Here is a 21,133-nt window from a genome sequence, read left to right as displayed (position 1 = left end):
ACCTGGTGCCAATGCCCATAGAGGGCATGGATGGTGGGGGGGAAAACAGGCTCCCCCATTCACCCACTGCTCTAACTCATCCTTGTCCATGTAGAGAGGGAACATGAATGCCAGGGAGCAACTGCCAGAGCTTCTTCCCTCCCTCCTGAACCAATCCCACCTTGGATGCTTTGTCAGCCCATCTCTGACAAAGGGGAAAGAAACCCTGGGTCCTGCCAATGACCTGAGTAGCCCTGGCCTTCTGCAAGGTGTTTATCCCCAAAGGCACCACAGTTCCTCTGCTACGAGCAATAGCTTTCTGAACCATCGTGACTTTGATGTGCTCATCTCTTTTACACTAAGGTGATCTTGAAAGTGTATCAGTTTCTATGTAAAGGAAGCCACTATGTCCTGACTCCAATAACAGAAAGCTTTTTCAGTATTTTTTTTATTGTTGTTCAAGTACAGTTGTTTCCATTTTCACCCCACCACAGCTACCCACCCTCAAACCTACCCCTTTTGGCTTTGCCCATGTGTTCTTTACACATGTTCCTTGATGGACCTTACAAAATATGAGAACAAAAATCAGGTAAACAAGACTGGAGGTGCTCTGGTTGTTGAGTCATATGTTGAGCACTGGGACAGCGAGGCTGGGACAGAAAATGTGGCTGCAGCTCCTTCCTGCTCTGACATCTTTCCCACTGAAGCACTGGCTATTAGAGGACCATCCAGACGTCCTTCTCTGAGTGAGCTATTTAGTGCCAGGCTTTTTTGGCTCTCATGAGTGCAGTGCTCTACACCTTACATTCCTCGTTCAGTCCACATCATCTGTGTTGCAGGCGAGGCACACAGAAATGGAGGGGATGGGTATTTTTCTTGTCCACCTCTTTCACCACCATGATAGACCCCTTGGGCAGCAGAGAAAGAATACTGTACAGCTGCACTAGAACATTTAATCTGCTGTGGGTAAAAGGATTCCATTTCCTGTACTAAGAGCCTCCATAAAACAATATGGGAAAGAGTAGTTCTCTCTCGCCCTTGAATGCTGCACCACAGTGTCCTACTGGGAACAGCCAAGTGCGGTCACCAAGGAGGCCCATGGTCATCAAGGTGTGGATAAGATCATCTTGAGATCACTGGAAATTCTTACCTGTGTGCTTGCTTGATGGTTATTCTGTCCTCCTTGCTGGGCAATGATAAACAGTGCCACAGCCACAGGGTAGAAGGAGGCTCTTTAAGAACAGACCAAAGGTGTACTCTGGCTGAGGTGAAATGTGGTGAGCTTAATGGCTGATGTCTGTGGTCCCTGGACACATTGAAATAACCAAACAGAGGGCATGGAAAAATTTTTCCAATTCTTTTGAAGAAAATGTATTTCAAGTACCTACTGAATTGAAAATAATTTTTGACTCACTTTCAAACTAATCTACTGAGCTCAAGAAGGTCAGATAAGATCCTGACACAAGTTTAATCTCCGGAAAAAAAACTGACAAAAAATAAAATTTCAGATGTTTTTTATTCAAAGGTCTCAAAAGAAATAAAACAGAAAAAGCTAACAATCTGATCAAATGTACAGTTCAAAAATGTCTTTTGGCGTTTTAACAACGAGTCAACAAGTCCTAGGAAAGAAAACTACAGAGTTATCTTGAACCGGACAAATAAGTTACCACTGGCAAGTTTGTGGCACTAGTAAAACAAAATAAAAAATTAACTCTCTTGATCATATAGATATCTCTATGAAAATCTTTTTTTCAATCTGTACAAAAGGTCTTTCTTCATAAATTAATTTTTTTATAATTTAATGGCTGTCTACTATGTGATGTTTAACTGATTTTTTTTTTTATGTACAGAGGTTATGTTTCCCAAATCTTACCCAGACGAGTATGGCACTTAGTTCAGACATTTCTAGCAGCAAACTTGCCCTCCCCTCGAACTGAACTATCAAATTTCTGTCTTAACTAATGCAAAAATATCAAGTAGTGAGAGACCCAGGTTTATAAATGTACTAGGTACAAGGAGGGTGCTGCGTTCAGTCTGGACTTTCACAAAGCAGTAATATTCCAGGGAGCATAGAACCAATAATACCACAACTTTAAAAAAGGAAACAAAAAACAAAAACAAAAACACATTTCTCTTATGACTACGTAATTTTCAATAGAATCTACACTTCTCAGAGCAGCAAGGACTTTTGAAACTATGAAATGTCACTGACATCTATAATCAAATACAAGCATAAAATTTAAGAACTAAAAAAACACTTGAAAGACATAACTGCTTAGGCCTAGCTCCTGAGCTAGGAGGATTTGGTCTGTGGAAACAGGGAGGGCCAGCTACCTGCCCCAGCACAAAAGAAAACAGACTCTGAGGTAGATAACTGATCACACACAGTTGACCAGACAAGTACACAGTTTTGGAAGACAACTTAATTTACCGTTGCTTTTCAAACATATGCAATATGCACTAAAAGAGCTTTAATAACAGTGAATCATCTTATATGCACTAAAGTAGAAATAACTGTGTATTTATGAATCAGGAATTTCATAGTTTCAAAATTGGTTTTTCTTTACACTTAACACTTGTAGTGATGATGTAAAGTGTGGCACTGCTTGGATCCAAATCTTCCTTCATGCTTTTTTGTTTGTGTGTGTCCATACATCAATTAAAATTATAAAACCTAAATGCAAAGGTACAAAAAAGGCACATTCTCCTAACCGCAAACTGGTCCGGCAAAAATAAAGAGCACAGAAGATGTGATGCTGAGACGAGTTGGAGCTACTGGTTACTGGCTCTTCGGTCTTTGGTGAAGTTACCTTTAAAAGTGCCAAGTAATTTTTATTTCTCAAATTTACGTAATAGAGAGAGAAAGAGAGAGAGAGAGAGCAAGACAGAGAGAGAGAGAGAGAGAGAGCTAGTAGCCAATCGATTTGCTTCTATCCATATCTCAGCTTATGTTTGAAGATAAATCCTTACTTTTAGCTTTTGCCATTTAGTTGCAATAGCAACACTTTTCGGTTTGCCAGATCTCAGGCAGAATTCTCACTCTAAAGCACTATCATTAGTATAAAGGAAGGACAAAACAGTCGGGGACTCCCCTCCCCCGCCCCCACCCCCAGTCCCAACACTACCTACACTAAATCTAGAACATCAAGTTAGGTTTTTTTTGTTTTTTTCCTGAAAAAAGGCAAAAAGGACTTTACATTGCATCATACAGCAGATATCCTAAATCAGTCAAACTATCAGAAGAAGCTGTTGGTGTACAGCCTTACAAACGATTTACCCTATTAAAAGTTCCCCAGTCAGAAAATGTGTTTCACACAAAACATTTTTCCCTTCTTGCATTTCACTACCTTACACGTTATGTGAAAAATCATTAAAAACACCTACTACATATTTAAAAAAGCCAAAATGTCAGCAACTTTTATTGACTACCTTTTAAAAGCCCTATGCTGCTGTTTTACAAGGCATAATAGACCAGCTCATTTGGTCAAAGCATTCTACATCATTAGTTTGAACTAACTTTTACTGAAACAGCTACAGCATCAAAAGAGTTAAGGCAAATTGGAATTCATAGAAAAGGATAAGACACTTCACACTACGATGAAAGAAAAATGGAAAGCGAAGACAGACACTGACGGCAACACTGAATTACAGCAACACTCGCACTGCAAGCACAGAACACCGTGGGGGAAGTCGGACTAGTTGAACGTCAGAAAGCCCATTTCATACAGCTGAAAAAAACACAAATCAAACACAAAATGAACAAAACCACAAAAATCCGGTCATGCACTTGGATAAGTCTTCATGGTCTTTGTGCATACCCAGAAAATTGAAGTGTTCTTTTTTTTTCCTTTTTTCTTTTCTCTTTTTTTCCTTTTTTTTTTTGCATTGTAACATTTGATAAAAATCTTTTGTTTTTGTTCTTTTTGTTTTTTGTTTTTTTTTGGTTTTTTTTTTACTAAAATAAACCTGTTCAGGGGAACAGCTACTAGATGAATTTAAGGGTTTTATGCACCTTATAGAACTTATAGCAAAAATAGTTTTAGTTGATTTCGTTATAAATAACGTCTTCAAGAACATGTGCAAAACTGTCAATAATTTCCTAAAGCACAATTGATCAGAAAAATCCATGATTGTTCAGCCTTCACACCCTTCTTCATGTAAGAACACCCTTCTGTATATCTGGAAGAGAAAAATAAAAGACAAATGCTTTTTGTACAGTTGCTATCACACCACTGAGCTTTGTGATCTCTTTCTTGTTTTAAAAGATAAAGGTGTTTAGAAAAGGCCGTGTTCATCATTGTGGTAGACCAATAAATACAAACTTTGGAGCTGAGGGTCACTTTCTGTGCTTTGAGTCTACCTCTGAAATCTGGGAGTTGCAACATACTTTTGCGAGAGCAACGAGAAACCCAAGTTCCACATAACTACTTGACCGCAATCTGCACGGTAATGTACAAGGTTTTCAGATCTGTGGTCCAAGTGAGAGCTGGGATGCAACCTTTGACATTACATTCATAGTTGAGCTGCTGCTAATCTTGCAGTGCTAGGTTATACAAACTCTTATGCTATATTTCCTGGAGTCTGTGAATATTCAAAGGAAGCTAAATGTAAAATACATGTACTGTAGGACAAATTTGGTCCCCAGTATTTTCTAACATGTTACAGGTTTTGGGGAAGAGGTAAGGAGGAAGACAGAATAAACATACATTTGATTTCAATATACACAGCCCCCTTTGGGCAGAATACTTAGTCTGCCAAATCCACAAAGTCACCGATTTTGGCATTTTGATAACATTGGCTTCCCTGGCCATGATGGCAGCAGTGGGACAATATCTGAGTTACTCTGAGTTCAATTTTGTAAAGGAACCATAGACTTGTCTTGGCCTGAGCCCTACAGTTACAGCGACCTTTCTCTCATACCTCACAGTTACTTATTGGGTTGAAAGGTATATGGAGAATGGTCATTAGACGTCTCTACAGCCACCTGCTGCTGACCACTCGCCTCCTACAACAAAGCAGAACAGATGAGACATGTGAGCAATGAAATTCAAATGCTGCTGTCCAGGTCTGACTGAGTCCAACATCTTCAAAACAAGCACTCCTTATAAGTAATGTTTTTAAAAAGTGATTTTCTTTAGGTCATGTAGAGCTTTCAAGTTTATTTCCCTAAGAAGTTCAAACATCTGACAGACTCAAAGAACCCCCCCACCCCAACACTTAGGAGTTGTCTCTTCAAACTAAACTACAATTTATCCAACACATCTCTTATCCCTTGGGGGCAGATGTGACTTGGAATTCAGTGTTCTCAGAGTTTAGGACCTGAAATACAGTGTGCATATGCAGTTTTTCATTGAATACACTCAGTGGGGTCTAGGGCAGTGCCTCATGATCAATCATATTAACAGGGCTACACTGGAAGACATGAATATACCCAAAGTGGAGTACACATTTTTGTCCTGCATCAGTTCGGGTTGGGTTTTGTTGCAGGTCAAAATTTTTGCTAAAGTAGTTACAAAAAGAATTTTTAGGTTTTTTTTTTTTTTTTTTTTGGTTCATTTCAGAATTGCAGGTAAGAGATTTTGGGTTCTGGTAACTATGATCGTCAATAGTTGCACAACATTAAATGAATCAGAAGCAAGCCAAACAAGGACCATCCCCCACCCCCCTCCCCCGACATCCAGACACAGTTCTATAGCTGTTTTTGGAACTGGAACCCATGGGATCTGCCCAGAGGGTGGGATGGACTGGGTTGATGAATTTCCTTGGAGTTTCAAGGGTACTTTGCTGGAAAATACCCTTTTGTCCAAGCTTTATTCAAATCTTAAATCAAATGTCAGACTTCTTTCATATCAATGTCATATTAGTATCTTCCAGGACAAGAACTAAGAGTTATTTTGCTCTACGAACAGCCTTTACAAAAACAGGTATGCTCTGTTTCTCACACCTGTTAAAGTTTTGAAACATCAGTTTTCCCCAAGTATCTTAATTATAACTGATGGCTTTTTGTTACTATTATTACTGATACAATCCTTGACACTTGAATTACAGACTCCAGCTTTATCTGAATTTGCCTGTAAGCACCATTTTATGGGACAGAGGACAGAGAGCCCTGAAGCGCTGATGATGTGTGTACTCCCTCTAAACTCAGATCTTCGGGCAAATGTTTGACTTTTGGCTGATTTTCCACTGAGTTCCACCTAATTTACTCATTTCTGAAACTATTCATCTTCAGAACGGCCACTGGACAGCCTGTACCGACCTCCACAGGAACCGCCGTCGTCTGCACATGTGTGTACTGCGGCAGGTAGGCTCCTTGCATAGCTGATGTTGCAGGCATGTACTGCAAAGAAGAACGGAGTCAGAGGGGCCAGGACAAGCCATGCAGAATTCTGAAAGTTGGTGAATTTTGAGAGGGGATGACAAGTATTTGGGAGTCTCAAAGAAGAAATTTAAATGGGCTCAACATTTAATTAGTATACCTCAGTGCACCATATGAAAGGCAAATGAATGTTTTGTACTGTTTGAATTTGTCAAAGTAGAAATCCCACCTTTCTTTGGGTTTCCTAACAAAGAAGCACATGGGTGAAGGTCATTAAGGTTTCTCATCGTCAATAATTTAACATCATTAATGTGCTATTTTAGAAGATGTCTCCTCAAATGGCCTCATTACTTTTTAGCAGCCCCCCTGAACTAGCATCCAAAATTGTTTCTGCAAGTAGAAGCCCAAGGGAAAAGTGACTTACTAGGACTTCAACAGGTCACTGCAGAACAGAAAATGGACCTGTGCTTTCCTGATGCTGACAGGTCTCTTTTTCCAAAGTCAGGAGAGCTTTTAGTCAGTCTCACTGGATGTGTGTGGCCCTGGTTCAGCCTTCAAGAAGCTAGCTAGTTTTGAAAGTAAGTGGGGCAAACACACTACCATTTGTTCTTGTAAGCCACCACAGATGTGGTCTGAACTAAAAGCCTTTGGTTGTCGTAGCCAGGTGCTGCCCAAGTCAACCCTGGAGGTTAATCTGGTATGGTATCAGCTCAAACTCAATACTTAACTAAGTCTCCTGGACTCTGGGGAAATAATTCAGTACATAGATCATGATTCAATGTCCCCAAATTCCATAAGAGAAATACGTAAGGAGAAATCCCCTGCCTTCACCACCATGTATCACCTTGATCTTTGGCTTCATGAGACCAGGTCTGCCAGTGTGAATGAATGACCCTGGTCATTAGGGCTGGATGTGGTTAGTCATGTATGTATGGGTGCTATGTTCAGACAGTGAAGAGACACCCAGAGGACCAACTTTTAGGATATCAATTAATCAAGAAATATCCGAGTATTTACTATGAAGGCAACCTGGGAGGGTGTTAGGGGGTCAGACATAATCACTGATATCATAGAGCCTGTAATTGATAGGGAAGGCACAGCTGCATTAATTTACACTCCTCTGTTTGCTGAGACAGATGATATGAATTTGCCACCTACTGTTCCGGTGCCACCTAGTGACAGATGACTCATCTGCTGGGCCAGAGGGTTGATCATAGATGCAGGCTGTAGTGACATGGTGTGCTCCATCGAGGGAGTTAACACGGCACCCTGGGAAGTCGGAGACAAGAGCAACAAAAGATACAACGTAAGAGGGAGGGGTTAAGATTCTGTAATCACCTTTTGCAAATGAAATGCCTATTTGTTGAGGAATATAAAGCAAAAATAACCCTCCCTCAAACTTGTAAATGGTATCATAAATAATTTCCTTAAAATCTTCTGGACTGTGCTTCCTGAGACTTTTTAAAGAGCACCTGCTCTATAGCAATCCCTGCATTAAACATCTCTCCCTGTGCCTTCACTTAACTGTAGAGTAAGCTAATCTAGCAGGAGGAGCTATAGCAAGAAATGCAAATTATTTTTCCCTGGCTAGGTTAATAAAAGACTTAATTATTTTTAAAATAAATGACAGTTGATGTTTTATGAGACCACAAAATAATATACTGAATATTATAAACATGGTGTTTTGTTAAAAAAAAAAGTTCCACATAGACAGTCATTCGATTCAACACCAGGCTGTCAGGGTCAAGATCACATTCTTCATTCCCTCAGTTCATTTCCCAGAACTGTCAGCTACAATTTGGGGTCGGTGGGGGCACCAATTCAGATACAATGAATAAACCAATTTCAGATTCTCTGGTTTCATTAAAAAATTCTAGTCATTAAAAGTTAAATACAGTTTAAGAAAAACAGACATGTGGTTTGGATGGTGCAATCCAGTGGTGAGCTGATACGAAACCCCAGCTCAGGGGAAAAAAGAAAAGAAAAGAGAAACACCCATTGCCCATCCTCTCTCTGTAGTACCTCACTGTTGGCACTGCCAGGGTACTGCTGCCCTGATTCTGACTGTGGCATGTTCTACAAAGTTGGAAGGAAGGTGCACAAACAATTTCATGTCCTGACCTTCTGCTTTTAACTTAACATTCCATTATAAATGTTTACTTAACCTACTGCATGACTGTCATTATCATCGTTTTTAATAATTACATAATGGAAGGCACACTGACTGCATAAACCAAAATTTATTTCTATTCCTGGATTTTTGCATTTTCTCTAATTTATCCTATATGATATTCTTATAGATTATACTATCCCTCACACTTCTGCAATCACCCAATTATCTGAGAATACAATTATTCTAACACTGCAAGATTAATGTTAAGTTTTTGGTGTCAATGTACTGGACTTATCCCTTAAATGCACTGTGATTATTGACATTAGGTACGCACTTGAGGGCAGAGACCAGTGTGCAGGCGGGCACTGCAGCTCTGGCTGCAGGTGGGCTAGGTCTGGGTGGGAAAGGAAGTGAGTCCTCAGACAGGAGCCTCCTGCACACGACTGTCACCTTATAGATGTTAAACTGAGATATGTGCAGCTTTGTCTCTAAAAGTTGATAAGAAAATATAGGTGTGTGTCAGAAAGTTTGCTGTTAATATATCTCATAAGAAGTTTTTCCTTTTTAAAGGTTTAATTAGTATCATCAAAAAGTGGATGGTAACATGGAAATGACGCAGAAGCCCAGGATGCGCTGAGGGAGGGCCCTGCTCCTTTCCCCCTCCATCTGCAGGAACTGCTATTGCTGGGAAACCCCCACGAAAAGCGAGTTCCTTTCCAGCATTTCACAAGAGGGACACACATTGCCATGAACCCCTGCATACGTGTGGGTGTAAGTGTACATACATGAGTAGGGATGTGTGTGGATGCATGTGTGCATATAGAAACATATATGTAAGTGTTTATACAGACAGCACAAAGTTCCTCTCCTGTGTTAGCAACTGAACATGTTTTATTTGCTTCTTCAAACTCATCTCAGCCACCTTCTGTTCAGAACTCGTCCCTGGACTACCATTTCATACACGTGACCTCAGTGTTCTCTTTAGGTGTCCTGAGAGAAATCCCTGTCTCATCTTAAGGTCAAGAATAGTGTGCTTTTCCCAAACAACTGATCTGTTTTTATCCTGTAAGTGCTGTTAGCTATCTTGCTTACCAAGACTCCCATTTTGCATTTGTTACTAGAAAGCTTAGGGCCAAAGACGTGGCTTTCCCATGGCGAGTATGGCAGTCAGTGTGCTGGGGATTTTGAGCTTGTATGTGTGTGTGACTTTGTTCTTCACCTTTATTTTATCAACTGTTTAAACCCATGTTTTAATTCAACTAACTGGATTTTATGTATTTTTAAAAACACATTAAATATGCTAATAAGGTGGAGTGTAACTCAATTAAATATAATGTATACATAAATGTAACAAATGCTCATGTCACTTAAGAAATCACATTTATTTACCAAAGATGTTACTACTTTTGTACTCAGAGTTTCTATGGAGAGGCTAAGTAACTCTGATAGAAATCTCTAGATCAATCTTGCCTCTGGCCAGGAAGCTTGGTTGGTTAGAGTGTGGCCCCAATATGTCAAGCATACATAAGTGACCAACAAATGAAGATTTCTCTCTCTTTCCCCTCCCCCTTCCTCTCTAAAATCGATTTAAAAAATCTGTAGAACAATTTTGAACATGTTTTGCATTAAACATAATGTAAAAAAATTAGGTTTCATCCCAAGTACTGATGAAATTTTGCAACTTAAAAACCTTACAATTTAAAAATTTTTAAAAGTTGAAAACTCAGTTTAACAATCTCCTACAAAACTGGTATGAGGAAGAAAATGGTGCCCCACCTCCAAAGTGATATATTTTAAGCTCTAATAGATAGCAAATTTAACTTACTGTCAACTACCAATTTGTTTGAAGACAAAGATGAGTGAGAGTTTTATAATGAGTTTGTACATTCTCATGATACATGCTTAAAATTTGCCAAATCTTCTTTGGCAAATGGTTTTAACCCAGAGAGTGGTTTCAACACATACATGGTTTACTTGCAAAGCACAAAGCCATTGCGATGAAACTTACAGGGTGCTGTAGGATGTATGGTTGAGGTTGCATCCAAGAAGGACTTTGCACCTGGAGAAGGGAGGATTTTGAAAGAAACATTGATTTCCATTGGAACACTACCTATTTCTCTATAACTCTTTTAATCATGTTAAGATCTACAGAAGGAAAATAAGGAAACAATACTCTCAATGATTAAAAAGACTACTAAGGCAGAGTTCTTGGCAAACTGGTCACTCTGAATAGGATGAAATGATTATTTAAATACAGGTTCCATCTGCCCACTCAAGAAGTATTTACTGAGTATCAGGCACCAAAGAGGAAAAGGTGAATAAGACATGGGCCCCACCCTCAAAAATTCACCGTCTAAGCAAGAAAAATAAGTAAACAGCTCAAATCAATAATGAAAAGTGCTATCATCAAGGTATGAACTAGGTGCTTCAGGAATACCGATGAATGAGAATTAATTCCAGCACATCTTATTATGAACTAATCCATAAAGTATGTGGTTATTTGAAAGGAATAATCAAATTTAATCCCTCTTTGATACCAAGGACCAAAGACATTCATTAGGGTCAGAAATCTTGTTTGGTGGTCAATAATTTCTAGCTAGTGTGGAAAACAAAAATCTAAAATTCAGATTTACGAAGTTAAACTTCACTAACTAGACCTTGATGTCTACAGTCAACAGGGCATCCACACAGCAGACCCTCTGGACTGAGAAATAAGATGTGAGAGTCAGATTCTGTGGCAGGAAAGAAAGCAGTCTGCCATTCAAGGGGAAAAAAGAAGCAGTCTATTTCTTGATGCCCAGAGCTTTCCAGAGACTATGTGATTTTTAGAATAAGTTCCAGTCTCCAATTCTTAGCAACAAAACCCTCCTGAGTCTTATCCCCTACTGTTAACTTCAAAGGTTCTATAGAGAGATGGAAGAGTCATGGGGGAAGAATGTATTATGATTTACCTTGATAGCAGAGCCCCGATACTTGTTTTCTCTGGGTTCCTTTGCCACCTAAGGCAGACCAAAGTTAAGTGCTTCTGCCTTGTTAACATTTCAGTTATCTGGACTGCAGCCTTTCCCCATCGGGGTACTGGTGGTTTTCTTGCAGATGCCAATTTCTCAAATTCAATTATAGAAGCATATGGTGGTTTAGTGGAGAAAAGCCCACTCCAACACAAGTACAAGGCCTCCACTGAATAAGTCACGGGGAGGCGAGGAGCTCCCTGCAGACCCCAATTTGGCCAGATGCTCCTATTTTTTTGTATGCTTCAGTGATCTTAATAATCTAATACAGCATTATGGGGTTAGGGAGCCATGACATCTAACTCAGTTTTCTTCCTTAAGCAGCAAATCAGCTGCTGTCAATGATAATTCCTCATTTTTCCCTAACTAAAAAATGGGAATAATAATTTATGTGCTACTTTTTTTTTTTTTTGCTACTGGTTTTTTTTACCCTTGTTTGGGTCATGGAGCCTGCTGAAAAACTGATGAAAGAAACAGGCCTTTTTCCCCAACTAAATGCACACACACAAGCAACAGTTTGCAAATGATTTATAGGAATCACAGAAAGACCCCCTAAAGCCCATGTGCTGACCCTACTGGGCCCCTGAACTTAGTGGGTTAATCAGTCTTTGAGGTTACGACAGTGAGTGTCAGGCAAATGAAAAAGGTTCCACATTCTGTGTACCTTGGGGAAACACAGAATGCCCAGGAGAAGAAAATCAGGCCTCTGAAATGAAATGCTGTTTCCAGTTAAGTATATCAAATCTATTCCCAAAATCAGCCTAATTTTTTAAATTCTATGAAACAGTTCTGTGGCTAAAACATTCATTGCTTTTATAGAAAAGAGGTGGCAGGGAGATGCATTACCAGCTGTAATCTATCTACAGCAGCATACATTCAGATTAATATGCACAATCCTCCATTTGCCTGAGAATATACCTATTTTTAGTGATATCCATTAATGGCAAGGGGTTCCAAGTTCAAATAGTTTAGAAAGAAGACTACCTTCAATATCAGATACAGGAGTTGTTAATTAGGGAAAATGCACTAGAGCAGATCTCAGAGTTTTACATAGGCAAGGAAGACACAGAAATGTTAAGTCCAAAGTGATTGAAGAGGCATTTAATAAGTGAATAGTACGTTCAGCAGATTAAAACACCAGCATAAAAATAAGAGAAAAAAATAAGAGACAACTTACGGAAAGGAGGAGAAAAGAACCTAAAAGCTGAGGGAGGCTATGAATATTGTTTTAAAAAAACTTCAGTTTCAGTGCATTTAATCACTGCTCTTTGTCATTCAAGGTTACTTTTATGTTCTTAAACTTTGAACATATGGCTTATGCTCACTAATCAATCAGTTTAAAAAAGTATAATGAATGTATTTGCATCAGCCAGCTAATCCTGCACATTAATGATGATAATAACCACAGCTAACATTTACTAAGCGCTAATGATATGCCAGGATAATGTGCCACGCTCTATTTGGACTCTCGTTTAGCTCTCATAACAAGCCTATGAGATGGAAACTATTATTATCCCCATTTTAAAGATGAGGAAACTGAGGCTTGCAGAATTGAATTAAACACAGTTATCAGATACTGCAACCCCCTAACCCCAGAAATCAGGGCTACAACATCTAATTCAATTGTTTAAAAAACAAGACTACACAAAAGTTTAGTTTAGTCACACAGGATCTCAACAGACAACTAAAGAGAACTATATTCCTACTTGTCTGTAATAGAACTCCCTTAAAATGGTCCTGTCTGGGCCGAGGCGGCAACCCCGTCAGAGCCACTCTGCTAAAGGAAGAGAAACGCATGTACCCCTGGGTTCTCGATGAACAGGACCTAACCCTGAAATAAAACCAAATGAATATTATAACAAGGTGCTTAATGATATCTTGGTTCTAAATTGGGAATTCATTTTAAGATAAAGCTTCCTCACAAAAACAATCTAAACAGGCAGTAATCTCCTTTTTGTTTTTTCTTTTGGCCTAATGTTATGTATGCTCATTTTATATTACTTGATAATGACATATCTTTATTTATTAGCAGGTTTACTTGCTCTTTCATTAGTTCCTGCTGAGGAAGACACACAGGCACGTGTGTGCACCTACTCTGCATTTCACCCGATAGCAATCCTCTTTAAGGTATCTAACAGCAGGGCTCACTGTGAGGAAGTAGTGGGGTTCACCCCAACTCGGAAACGCTATGATTTCAAGGACTGACAACTGACATCCATTTCCCCCTGGTTTATACCCTCATATAACATAAAAAGTAAATCGTTTTGTCGAATACAAAGCAGCTTATTCTAAATCAGGTATCCAAGCTGCATAGCACTTAACTTAAATTTCATTATAAATGTTCAAAAGTTTAAGACACACAAAAACATAGCAGTGATTCACGGTCAGCAAGCAGTCACGCTCCTGATGAGTCCTGATGTACAAACCTGGTAGGCAGATACAGGAGATGCAATGTAGGGTGTAATAGAAGTTTGAGTGATCATTCGGTTTGCAGCAATACTGTACGGTGAAGGGTAAAATCTAGAACAAACACAGAAGCCTTCATTAAGTAATCCTTTAAGTAGAATATTTCATGGAACATACGTCTGGTATTTTCCACCTTCACATTTTCCCTCAAGCCATTATGTATTTATCTTAATGACATACCCGTTCTGTATAGCAGCTGTGGTTGGGTCATAAGTAAGTGTCATTCCAGCCTGTGGGAATGAAAAAGAGAGAAACATCTGCAAAGGCACGATTAAAAAATTCCATTTTGTAGAGTCATGGCAACATAAAACAGTGACAGTTTAGTAGCATTTCGTAACATTTGGAGTTTCTGTTAGATAAACACAGTCATAAGCTCGGTACAAGAATTAAACTCTAGATCTGCCCTGTCCCATCCAGTAACCATTAGCCACATGCAGTTATTTAAAACTAAATAAAAAATCGAGTCTCTCCAGCATACAACCTACACTTGCAGTGTCCCAGCAGCTGCACGTGGGTACTGGTCATCACTGGGCAGATTCTAGAACATGTTCACTAGATGGCACTTCCCTAGACATTCTTGAAGCAGTCACAATTGCACACCCACACTAAAGTTTTAAGGAAGAACTTACAAGTCTCACCTCTCCTTCTCTATGCCACGGTCTTCCATTGGGGATGTATTTGTTTGGATTCTGTCTCTTCTTCTGTCCTCCATCCGCAAACTTACACAACAAAGGTTCTGTAGGAGCTGAATAAACAGGAATAATATGAGGCCAAAATGACATGTGTTTATGAATGACAAAATGTAAGAGAAATTCTTTTCTGATAGGAGCAGTGTGAGTGCTGTCAGGGAACTGATAGTACTTCAAGGCAAGTTTACTCAGACCCTTACATTAATGAGTGAAAAATATATTAATCATTATTTTCAAACCAGAGTGAAATGGAAACATTCAAAGAGCTACTCTGAGGGAGCACAGGGCTCTTCTGATGCACTCCCACCACCGAAGTACATACACACTTTCTTTGCACCCTGGGCCCTCTACAATTCCACCTCCACAAATCTCCCAGCGTAAACAAATCTACATTGTCCTCTCCTCCTCCCACCTTAAAAACGCTCCCATAGCTTCCCATATGATTTCTTAGAAAGGCCTTGGCTTCCCCAGAAGAAAACAAGTTCCCCTGTACACCGCTCGCATGCCTTGTCACTCAGAGCATTTATAACCACCAGCGAGCGTGCTGATTTGCTCGGTGTCTGCTTCCCCTCTAGAGTGCAAGCTCCACGGGCAGGGACATCTGTTTTGTTCATCGCTGTATCCCCAGTGCCTCAGGGTCTGGCGCATTGTGGGCACTTATTACATCTTGGTTCAATGAATGAATGAATCAAATAGGTCTCCTTTGTTTATTTCTGGGATACAGCACTGAAGATAGCTATTGTAAAGAAGCTGAAAATAAGTGAACACCCTATTTAAAGGTTTTGCTGTGCCTTAATCATCACACTCAGTGTTGCTTTACTATTATTGTGTATGTCCACATCGTAAGACGATCCAAAGAACAACTCAAGAAACACAGGAGAGCCAAAGATGCAGACACTCTCTCAGGGACAGAGACACATTAGCTATTTAAATTTAAAAAAAAAAAAAGGAGAGAGAGATGACTGCAAAGCAGGCCACCCATGACTTTTTTATTTTTTGCCTTTCTATAATGGAAACAGCAGTGTATTCCTAAAAGTGGTGCATGTTTCTGTATGATTCTAGTTATTGCAATAAAGGCAATCACACCTTCCTGTCTGGTTCTCATTCCGTCCTTTGTCTACCACACAACTGTGATTACTACTTTCAAGTTCTATTTCAAAGTTAAATAACCATGAAGAGAAAAATATTACTTGTGGAAAATTTACTCCTTTCTCCTTTGCCTTTTATTATCCTAATTGATCTCTTATTTTATATCACTATTACCCACCCACTAATGACAGGGTGAAAGCAACAGTGTCTCTCAACACTTCTCTGCCAAAATACAAAGCACAACAAAACATCCAACTGCAATGTCTCCTCGGCTTGCTGTCGAGCCCTTTGGCTCTCTCCTCTCTTCCAGGTGGGACCCACTCCAGAGGACTGACAGACAGAAGAATGGGGGTGCATGGGGGAAGGGCAGGATGTAAGAGCACTTCTGAATGACAATTGTGTTGGGAGTACCAGGAGGTGAGAATAGGGGAGCCTCAGCCCTCCCTTTCACAAAGGGGTCCTTTGTTTTCCTTTGAACTCCAGCCACACCCCATACCCTCTGGGTTTACCAGAACAAGGAAATTCCATTTAAGGCAAGCTGGGTGTGCCGGAAGAAGGACTAGGGCCAAATCCTAGACAGTGGATGAGCTACTCTTTTGTCTTTAAAAGAAAAAAAAAAAGGATATTGGCTTATGGAAATTTTTACCCTTACCAACAGTCACGGAAGGAAAGTAAATAAATGTAATGAAGCAGGAGAGCTTTCTAATCACCAATGATGCTTTTAATTCTACACCAGCGCCATTTAGGGGCAGATGGAAACTAGGGCCCAGAGAATACAGACCTCAAAGCAAAGGAGGGGATAAAACAGCAAACCCTGCTGAGAGTAAGGAGAATATCTGTGGGCTATGACCTTGGATGTCTCACCTTGACTCCTAACAATAAATTGAGAACTCAGACAAAAGGAAGCAAGATCTCACTCTACAGATCAAGGAAGGTCCTTAAATGGCTTTAAATGTTTTCTCCAAATGACATTTGAGGTTTCAGGATTTTGCCTCCCCACAACCTCCTAGGGCAAGAGACAGATAAATTCTGTGGTGCTGGCACTTTCTGAGACTTCATCTTAAGGAAATATTTTTATCTGGAGGCATTATAAAGACTAGCTCATGGACTGAAATTTAACTTAAAATAATAAAAAAAGAGTGCTTACTTGCGGGTAGGTGTGAATGAGAGCAGTCTGTAGCAGTCCCTGGTGGGGTGGAAATGCCACATTTATTGAAAGGGCAAGTGTCCCTACCTAAGGTAACGTGCTTGCAACACATTTCCATTTACCTAGACTACTCCCTGTCAAAGAAAAACAATCTCAGGCAACGGCACAGTTTGCTGAAAACATATAGGAGTGCCCCAGCATTCGATGTGAAGCAATACCACATCAAATTCTAACAGCTTTGCTCTACTACAAGTCCCTCTGGCCTTTTTAGCAGCTGAAATTTTTGAGTGCCTACTGAGTGTAAGGTACAGTGTTAAGAACTAGGGATGCCGTGGTGAATAAAACAGGCTTGTAATCCAATGGGGGTGAGAGTGTACCTCAATCTTATGGAAACCCACTTAATCATTTATGGGATGGGGCACTGTTTTCATAGATGTTTAATAAAAATGCTGCCCAGAAGCAAAATACTTCTGATGCAGGAACAGCTCTATTTTACAGCTGTTGCTCCGTGTACTTGGATGACATTGTAAGAAACAGTTTAACCCTATAAATTCGTAATACACCTTGTTCATTACACAGATTGTAGCAGACTGTATCATGTAATCCAAGAAAGCAAATACGAGGACACTTCTTTAAGATACATGCTACCATAAATCTGAACAAGGGTCAGATGATTTCAATTAGATTTTTGAATCAAAATACAAATACATACCCAGATCTATCATGGCCCACTTGTTTTTAAGTATGTGCAAGCTTGTTACAAAATGAGATTCTTATTTGACTGGCATATCCTGTGGCTTATTCCAAATCAGGGAATAGTCTAGTTTGCATTTTGGAGCCTAACACAGATTCCAGATTAAAGATTGGGAGACGCTATGCGATGTTGCCCGTTCTACAAAACAGTCCTCAGGTGGCTTCCCTGATTGTTCTTTTTAGAAGAGACATATTGAGGAGGGCTGGCCTGCAGAAAAGGAAGTGCTGTGAATAGTTGTAATATGACTATACTCAATAGGTGAGTTTGGGTATATTAAGTTTAAAAAATTAGTATGAACTGTATGGTCACTTTTCTAGATGCGCAATTCTGTTCCTTATTATACAAAATAATAACTGCAAGAAGTTCTACCAAGTGACTTATGATTTAAGATATACTTCTAGGTTAAAGTGATATAAATATTATATACAGTTACCCCAATCAATTTATTTGATCAAATATGCAGAGTATTCTAAGCTGAATTTCCCCTTCATTAATTAGTCTTTGGGGTTTGCAAAGGGAGTACCTCACATTTTACATTCTGTAAAATGCAGCATCCTCGACAGAAGCTTTTCTGTCAGTTGTGGGAAACCGGCACACTCAACAACTATGTTAGCTGTCTTCCCGATAAAGGCACCTACTTTCAAAATTCCTCAACTAACAACACGCACGTAAATATCTGGAGCTCTTCCTTTACAAATTTCAAACCAAGGATCCAAAAAATTTCTTCTTCTTGGTATGATATTTTAGGTCAGATTCTCTTCTTATCCAAGACAGAAAAGTTATTTTCTTGCTCATCACAACCAACAGGATACATACCTCCAAAAGCGTAACCACTGTCGTATTCCCTTCAGCAGGCAATGAGACAAACGCAAACACTGCTCTGACCTTTTTCATCATGTCTTAACAGCCACCTAGGGTAACTGTGTTACTGGATTCCCGATACACCCTCAACAGGGCTTTGCAAGTGGGATGACCTTTTACAACTGCCTGACTTGGTGGCACTAACCGCACCTCCCCTAAGAGAACACGAGCCATCCATCTGGGTGATCCCCATGGTGAGTCATTGCATATCTCAGGCACATAGTTTGCTTATCTATTGTCTAAAGTTCAAACATTACAGTGATTTATGCTCAAATGTCTTCCCTTGACACCCACACTAAAAATCACTTCTAGAATGCCCTCTTTGACTAAGCACTCAGCTTATAATTTGACATGGAAGTCCTCCTCACACATCTAATCAAGGGGCTCAGAGGACTTGGAGCTCTCTGTAGTCTGTAACAAAGTGGACCTTTTTCTCACTGTGTTCTAATGGCTGGAGAAATTGCTACTCCTAAACTCCCATTTTTCTAGTTATATAGTATTTTATCCCAAACATCATTCTAGAAAATGTGGCCTGCCCTTTATAGAAGCTTTCCCTTCAGTTGTGGAAAACTAGTCCACTCAGCAACTGTAATTAGCTTTCTTTCTGATAATGTCATGTATTTTCAAAAATTCCTCAACTAACAACATGCAAAGAAAAATCTGGGGCTTTGGTTTTAAAAAATTCAACCTAAGGATTCCACAGAAATCATCTTTTTTTTCCCCAGTGTGTGTGCACAAACCATGTCCCCTTCCTGTTTTAGCCCCTTAGTTTCTAACCAAATCCTGCCGTCCTGCTCAACCAGACTCAGAGCTCCAGATTCTCTACAGATGCCTGTCCTTCCACAGGCCTCTGGTGGGTTTCCCTCTCCTTTCCTGGCCCTGACGCAGTGGTCCCATCTCCCACTCAGCTGGGCCTGCCAGTAAGACAATGATTATTTAACATTGTTAACGTCAGGTTAAATAAAAAACAAAAATGCAATCCTTTCCTGTCACACCAACATAAATACTTTACTACTCTATGTTTCTAAGTCTATATTTTTTTCATGTTTGCAACATTGGGTCCTTTTCTTCTACTATTTACATGATGGGCCTTTCCCTCCCTTTTTTATGGAATCATTAAAAAAAAGGTTACATAACGTTCTATTTGAAAGGGATCACAATTACATATAGTTTCCTTGTTGTTGTACACTGTGTGAACATCTATGTGTGCATTAACCTCTCCAATCTCAGCACTAGCAGCTGTACTGGTGGTCAGATTATACAGTGGTCTAGATTAGTCTCCCTTTGAAATTTGGCTTTGCCATTTATTAGCTACTGACTCTGGGCAAGCTATTCAATATTTCTGGTTTTATAATGTGTGAAATGGGAAAAGTAATAGTACTTACTTCAGAAGACTGTTACGATTAACACACAAAGTGCTAGAACAGCTCAATGAATATTAGCTATTATTACTATGGTAACAGGAGGAGCTCACATTTTAATTATGGTTCCTCCTCTTGCCTTTGAATTATTAAGTTCTCAGGAGAGGAACTTGTGTTCAGAAGTTATAAACATTGCTAGGGACTGACCTGTTTTCCACGATATCTGACTCTGGGATTTAACAAGCTGGTGAGGACTGCTGCCCTGGCTTTGCATGGAGCGGGAGAAATGTTCAAGTTGTAGTTAATGATGAAGTTACTGGCAAATGCCTTTTACAAAACTGTTTCATAGTAACAACTACATTCTCCACCCAAGATCCTCAGGCTTTAATAAAAGTTTTCTCCATTACTTATTGTTCCTCCCTGGGAGAACCTGACAGTGAAAAGGCGTAAAACCGATCCGCAGAGTCTGCTGTAGCCTGGATGTGATCGATGGCAGTAACGACCGGAAGGCAGCCCCATTGTAAGCCTGGCGTGCCACTCAAAGCATCTTCAGCTAAAGCACTGGCATCTGGCCAGTTGTGGTCCTTTGTCATGTTCTAAAAACCAGACCTTCCCTCCTTGGTGGAGAATGAGTTTGAACTTTAGATCTGCAAGAAAGCTCCAAGGCCAGGGGCTGCCCGGGACTGCTACAGCACTGTGCCCTTGGTGACAATGCCTGCTCCTGAGAGTGCAGGTGCGGGAGACACAAGCAGGTCCCAACCCCAGAGGTATGACCCCATTGTCCTGAAAGCACCACACACATGTTGCAGTACTTCTTTGCCTGCAGCTGCCAAAACTTTCTTTTTTTACAGAGTAACAATGCTTAAGACAAGCATTCAGGGGAAAAATGGGCAATAAAAACCCTTGAAAGATATCTAGTCTTTTTACTGGAGTCATAATTTTTCTTCCAAATGCTACCTTTTCTGCCTCCTGGCCCAGGATAATGCCCTAATAATATCACCTTTCTACACAGTGTTATGAAATGTGGTAAGAGCAGTTTTGAAGCCCTGCTGGGCACAGACCCAATTGGAAAAGTCAAAGGAACACAGAAAGCAGATGTAAAACAAGCTGAGGTCTTTGGATGGAGTCGGCCAGTGGTCACACGCGCACTTCACTGGAGCTGCTCCTCCACACAGAGGAAGCTCTGGGCGATGGGACAGAGTCATGCCGGCCCACTCTGAGAATCTAACAAGCACTCACATATCCAGTGACTGGACACTTTCTTTTTAACCTTCTGCCTTTAGCACACAGGGACTTATTTAGACTCCATTAATGTCATAGAAAGGTCCAGAAAGAAATGGGTGG

The 21,133-nt window shown here is 40.0% G+C and overlaps 1 protein-coding gene across 8 annotated transcripts in view; it reads right to left on the bottom strand.

Moving 5' to 3' along the window:
• Positions 1 to 1,476: 1,476 nt before the first annotated feature.
• The window catches only part of RBMS1 (RNA binding motif single stranded interacting protein 1), a 205,847-nt gene continuing 186,190 nt past the window's right edge, over positions 1,477 to 21,133 (bottom strand). For 4 of the 8 annotated variants that reach the window (XM_028510725.2, XM_028510726.2, XM_036023400.1 and 1 more), the window contains exons 7-15: positions 14,518 to 14,633; positions 14,069 to 14,118; positions 13,849 to 13,942; positions 11,363 to 11,410; positions 10,420 to 10,470; positions 7,457 to 7,567; positions 6,239 to 6,319; positions 4,900 to 4,984; positions 1,477 to 4,158 (exon numbers count right to left, since the gene is read on the bottom strand). In XM_028510725.2, coding sequence (XP_028366526.1) covers positions 4,907 to 4,984; positions 6,239 to 6,319; positions 7,457 to 7,567; positions 10,420 to 10,470; positions 11,363 to 11,410; positions 13,849 to 13,942; positions 14,069 to 14,118; positions 14,518 to 14,633 — 629 coding nt within the window. In that variant the 3' untranslated portion in view covers positions 1,477 to 4,158; positions 4,900 to 4,906. The remainder of the gene's footprint in view (positions 4,159 to 4,899; positions 4,985 to 6,238; positions 6,320 to 7,456; positions 7,568 to 10,419; positions 10,471 to 11,362; positions 11,411 to 13,848; positions 13,943 to 14,068; positions 14,119 to 14,517; positions 14,634 to 21,133) is intronic. The other 4 variants (XM_028510727.2, XM_028510728.2, XM_028510729.2 and 1 more) reach the window with 4 other exon arrangements.

Source organism: Phyllostomus discolor, chromosome 4 (genome assembly GCF_004126475.2).
Source record: "Phyllostomus discolor isolate MPI-MPIP mPhyDis1 chromosome 4, mPhyDis1.pri.v3, whole genome shotgun sequence".
NCBI classification, from domain to species: Eukaryota; Metazoa; Chordata; class Mammalia; order Chiroptera; family Phyllostomidae; genus Phyllostomus; species Phyllostomus discolor.
This window is presented reverse-complemented; position numbering and strand designations above follow the sequence as displayed.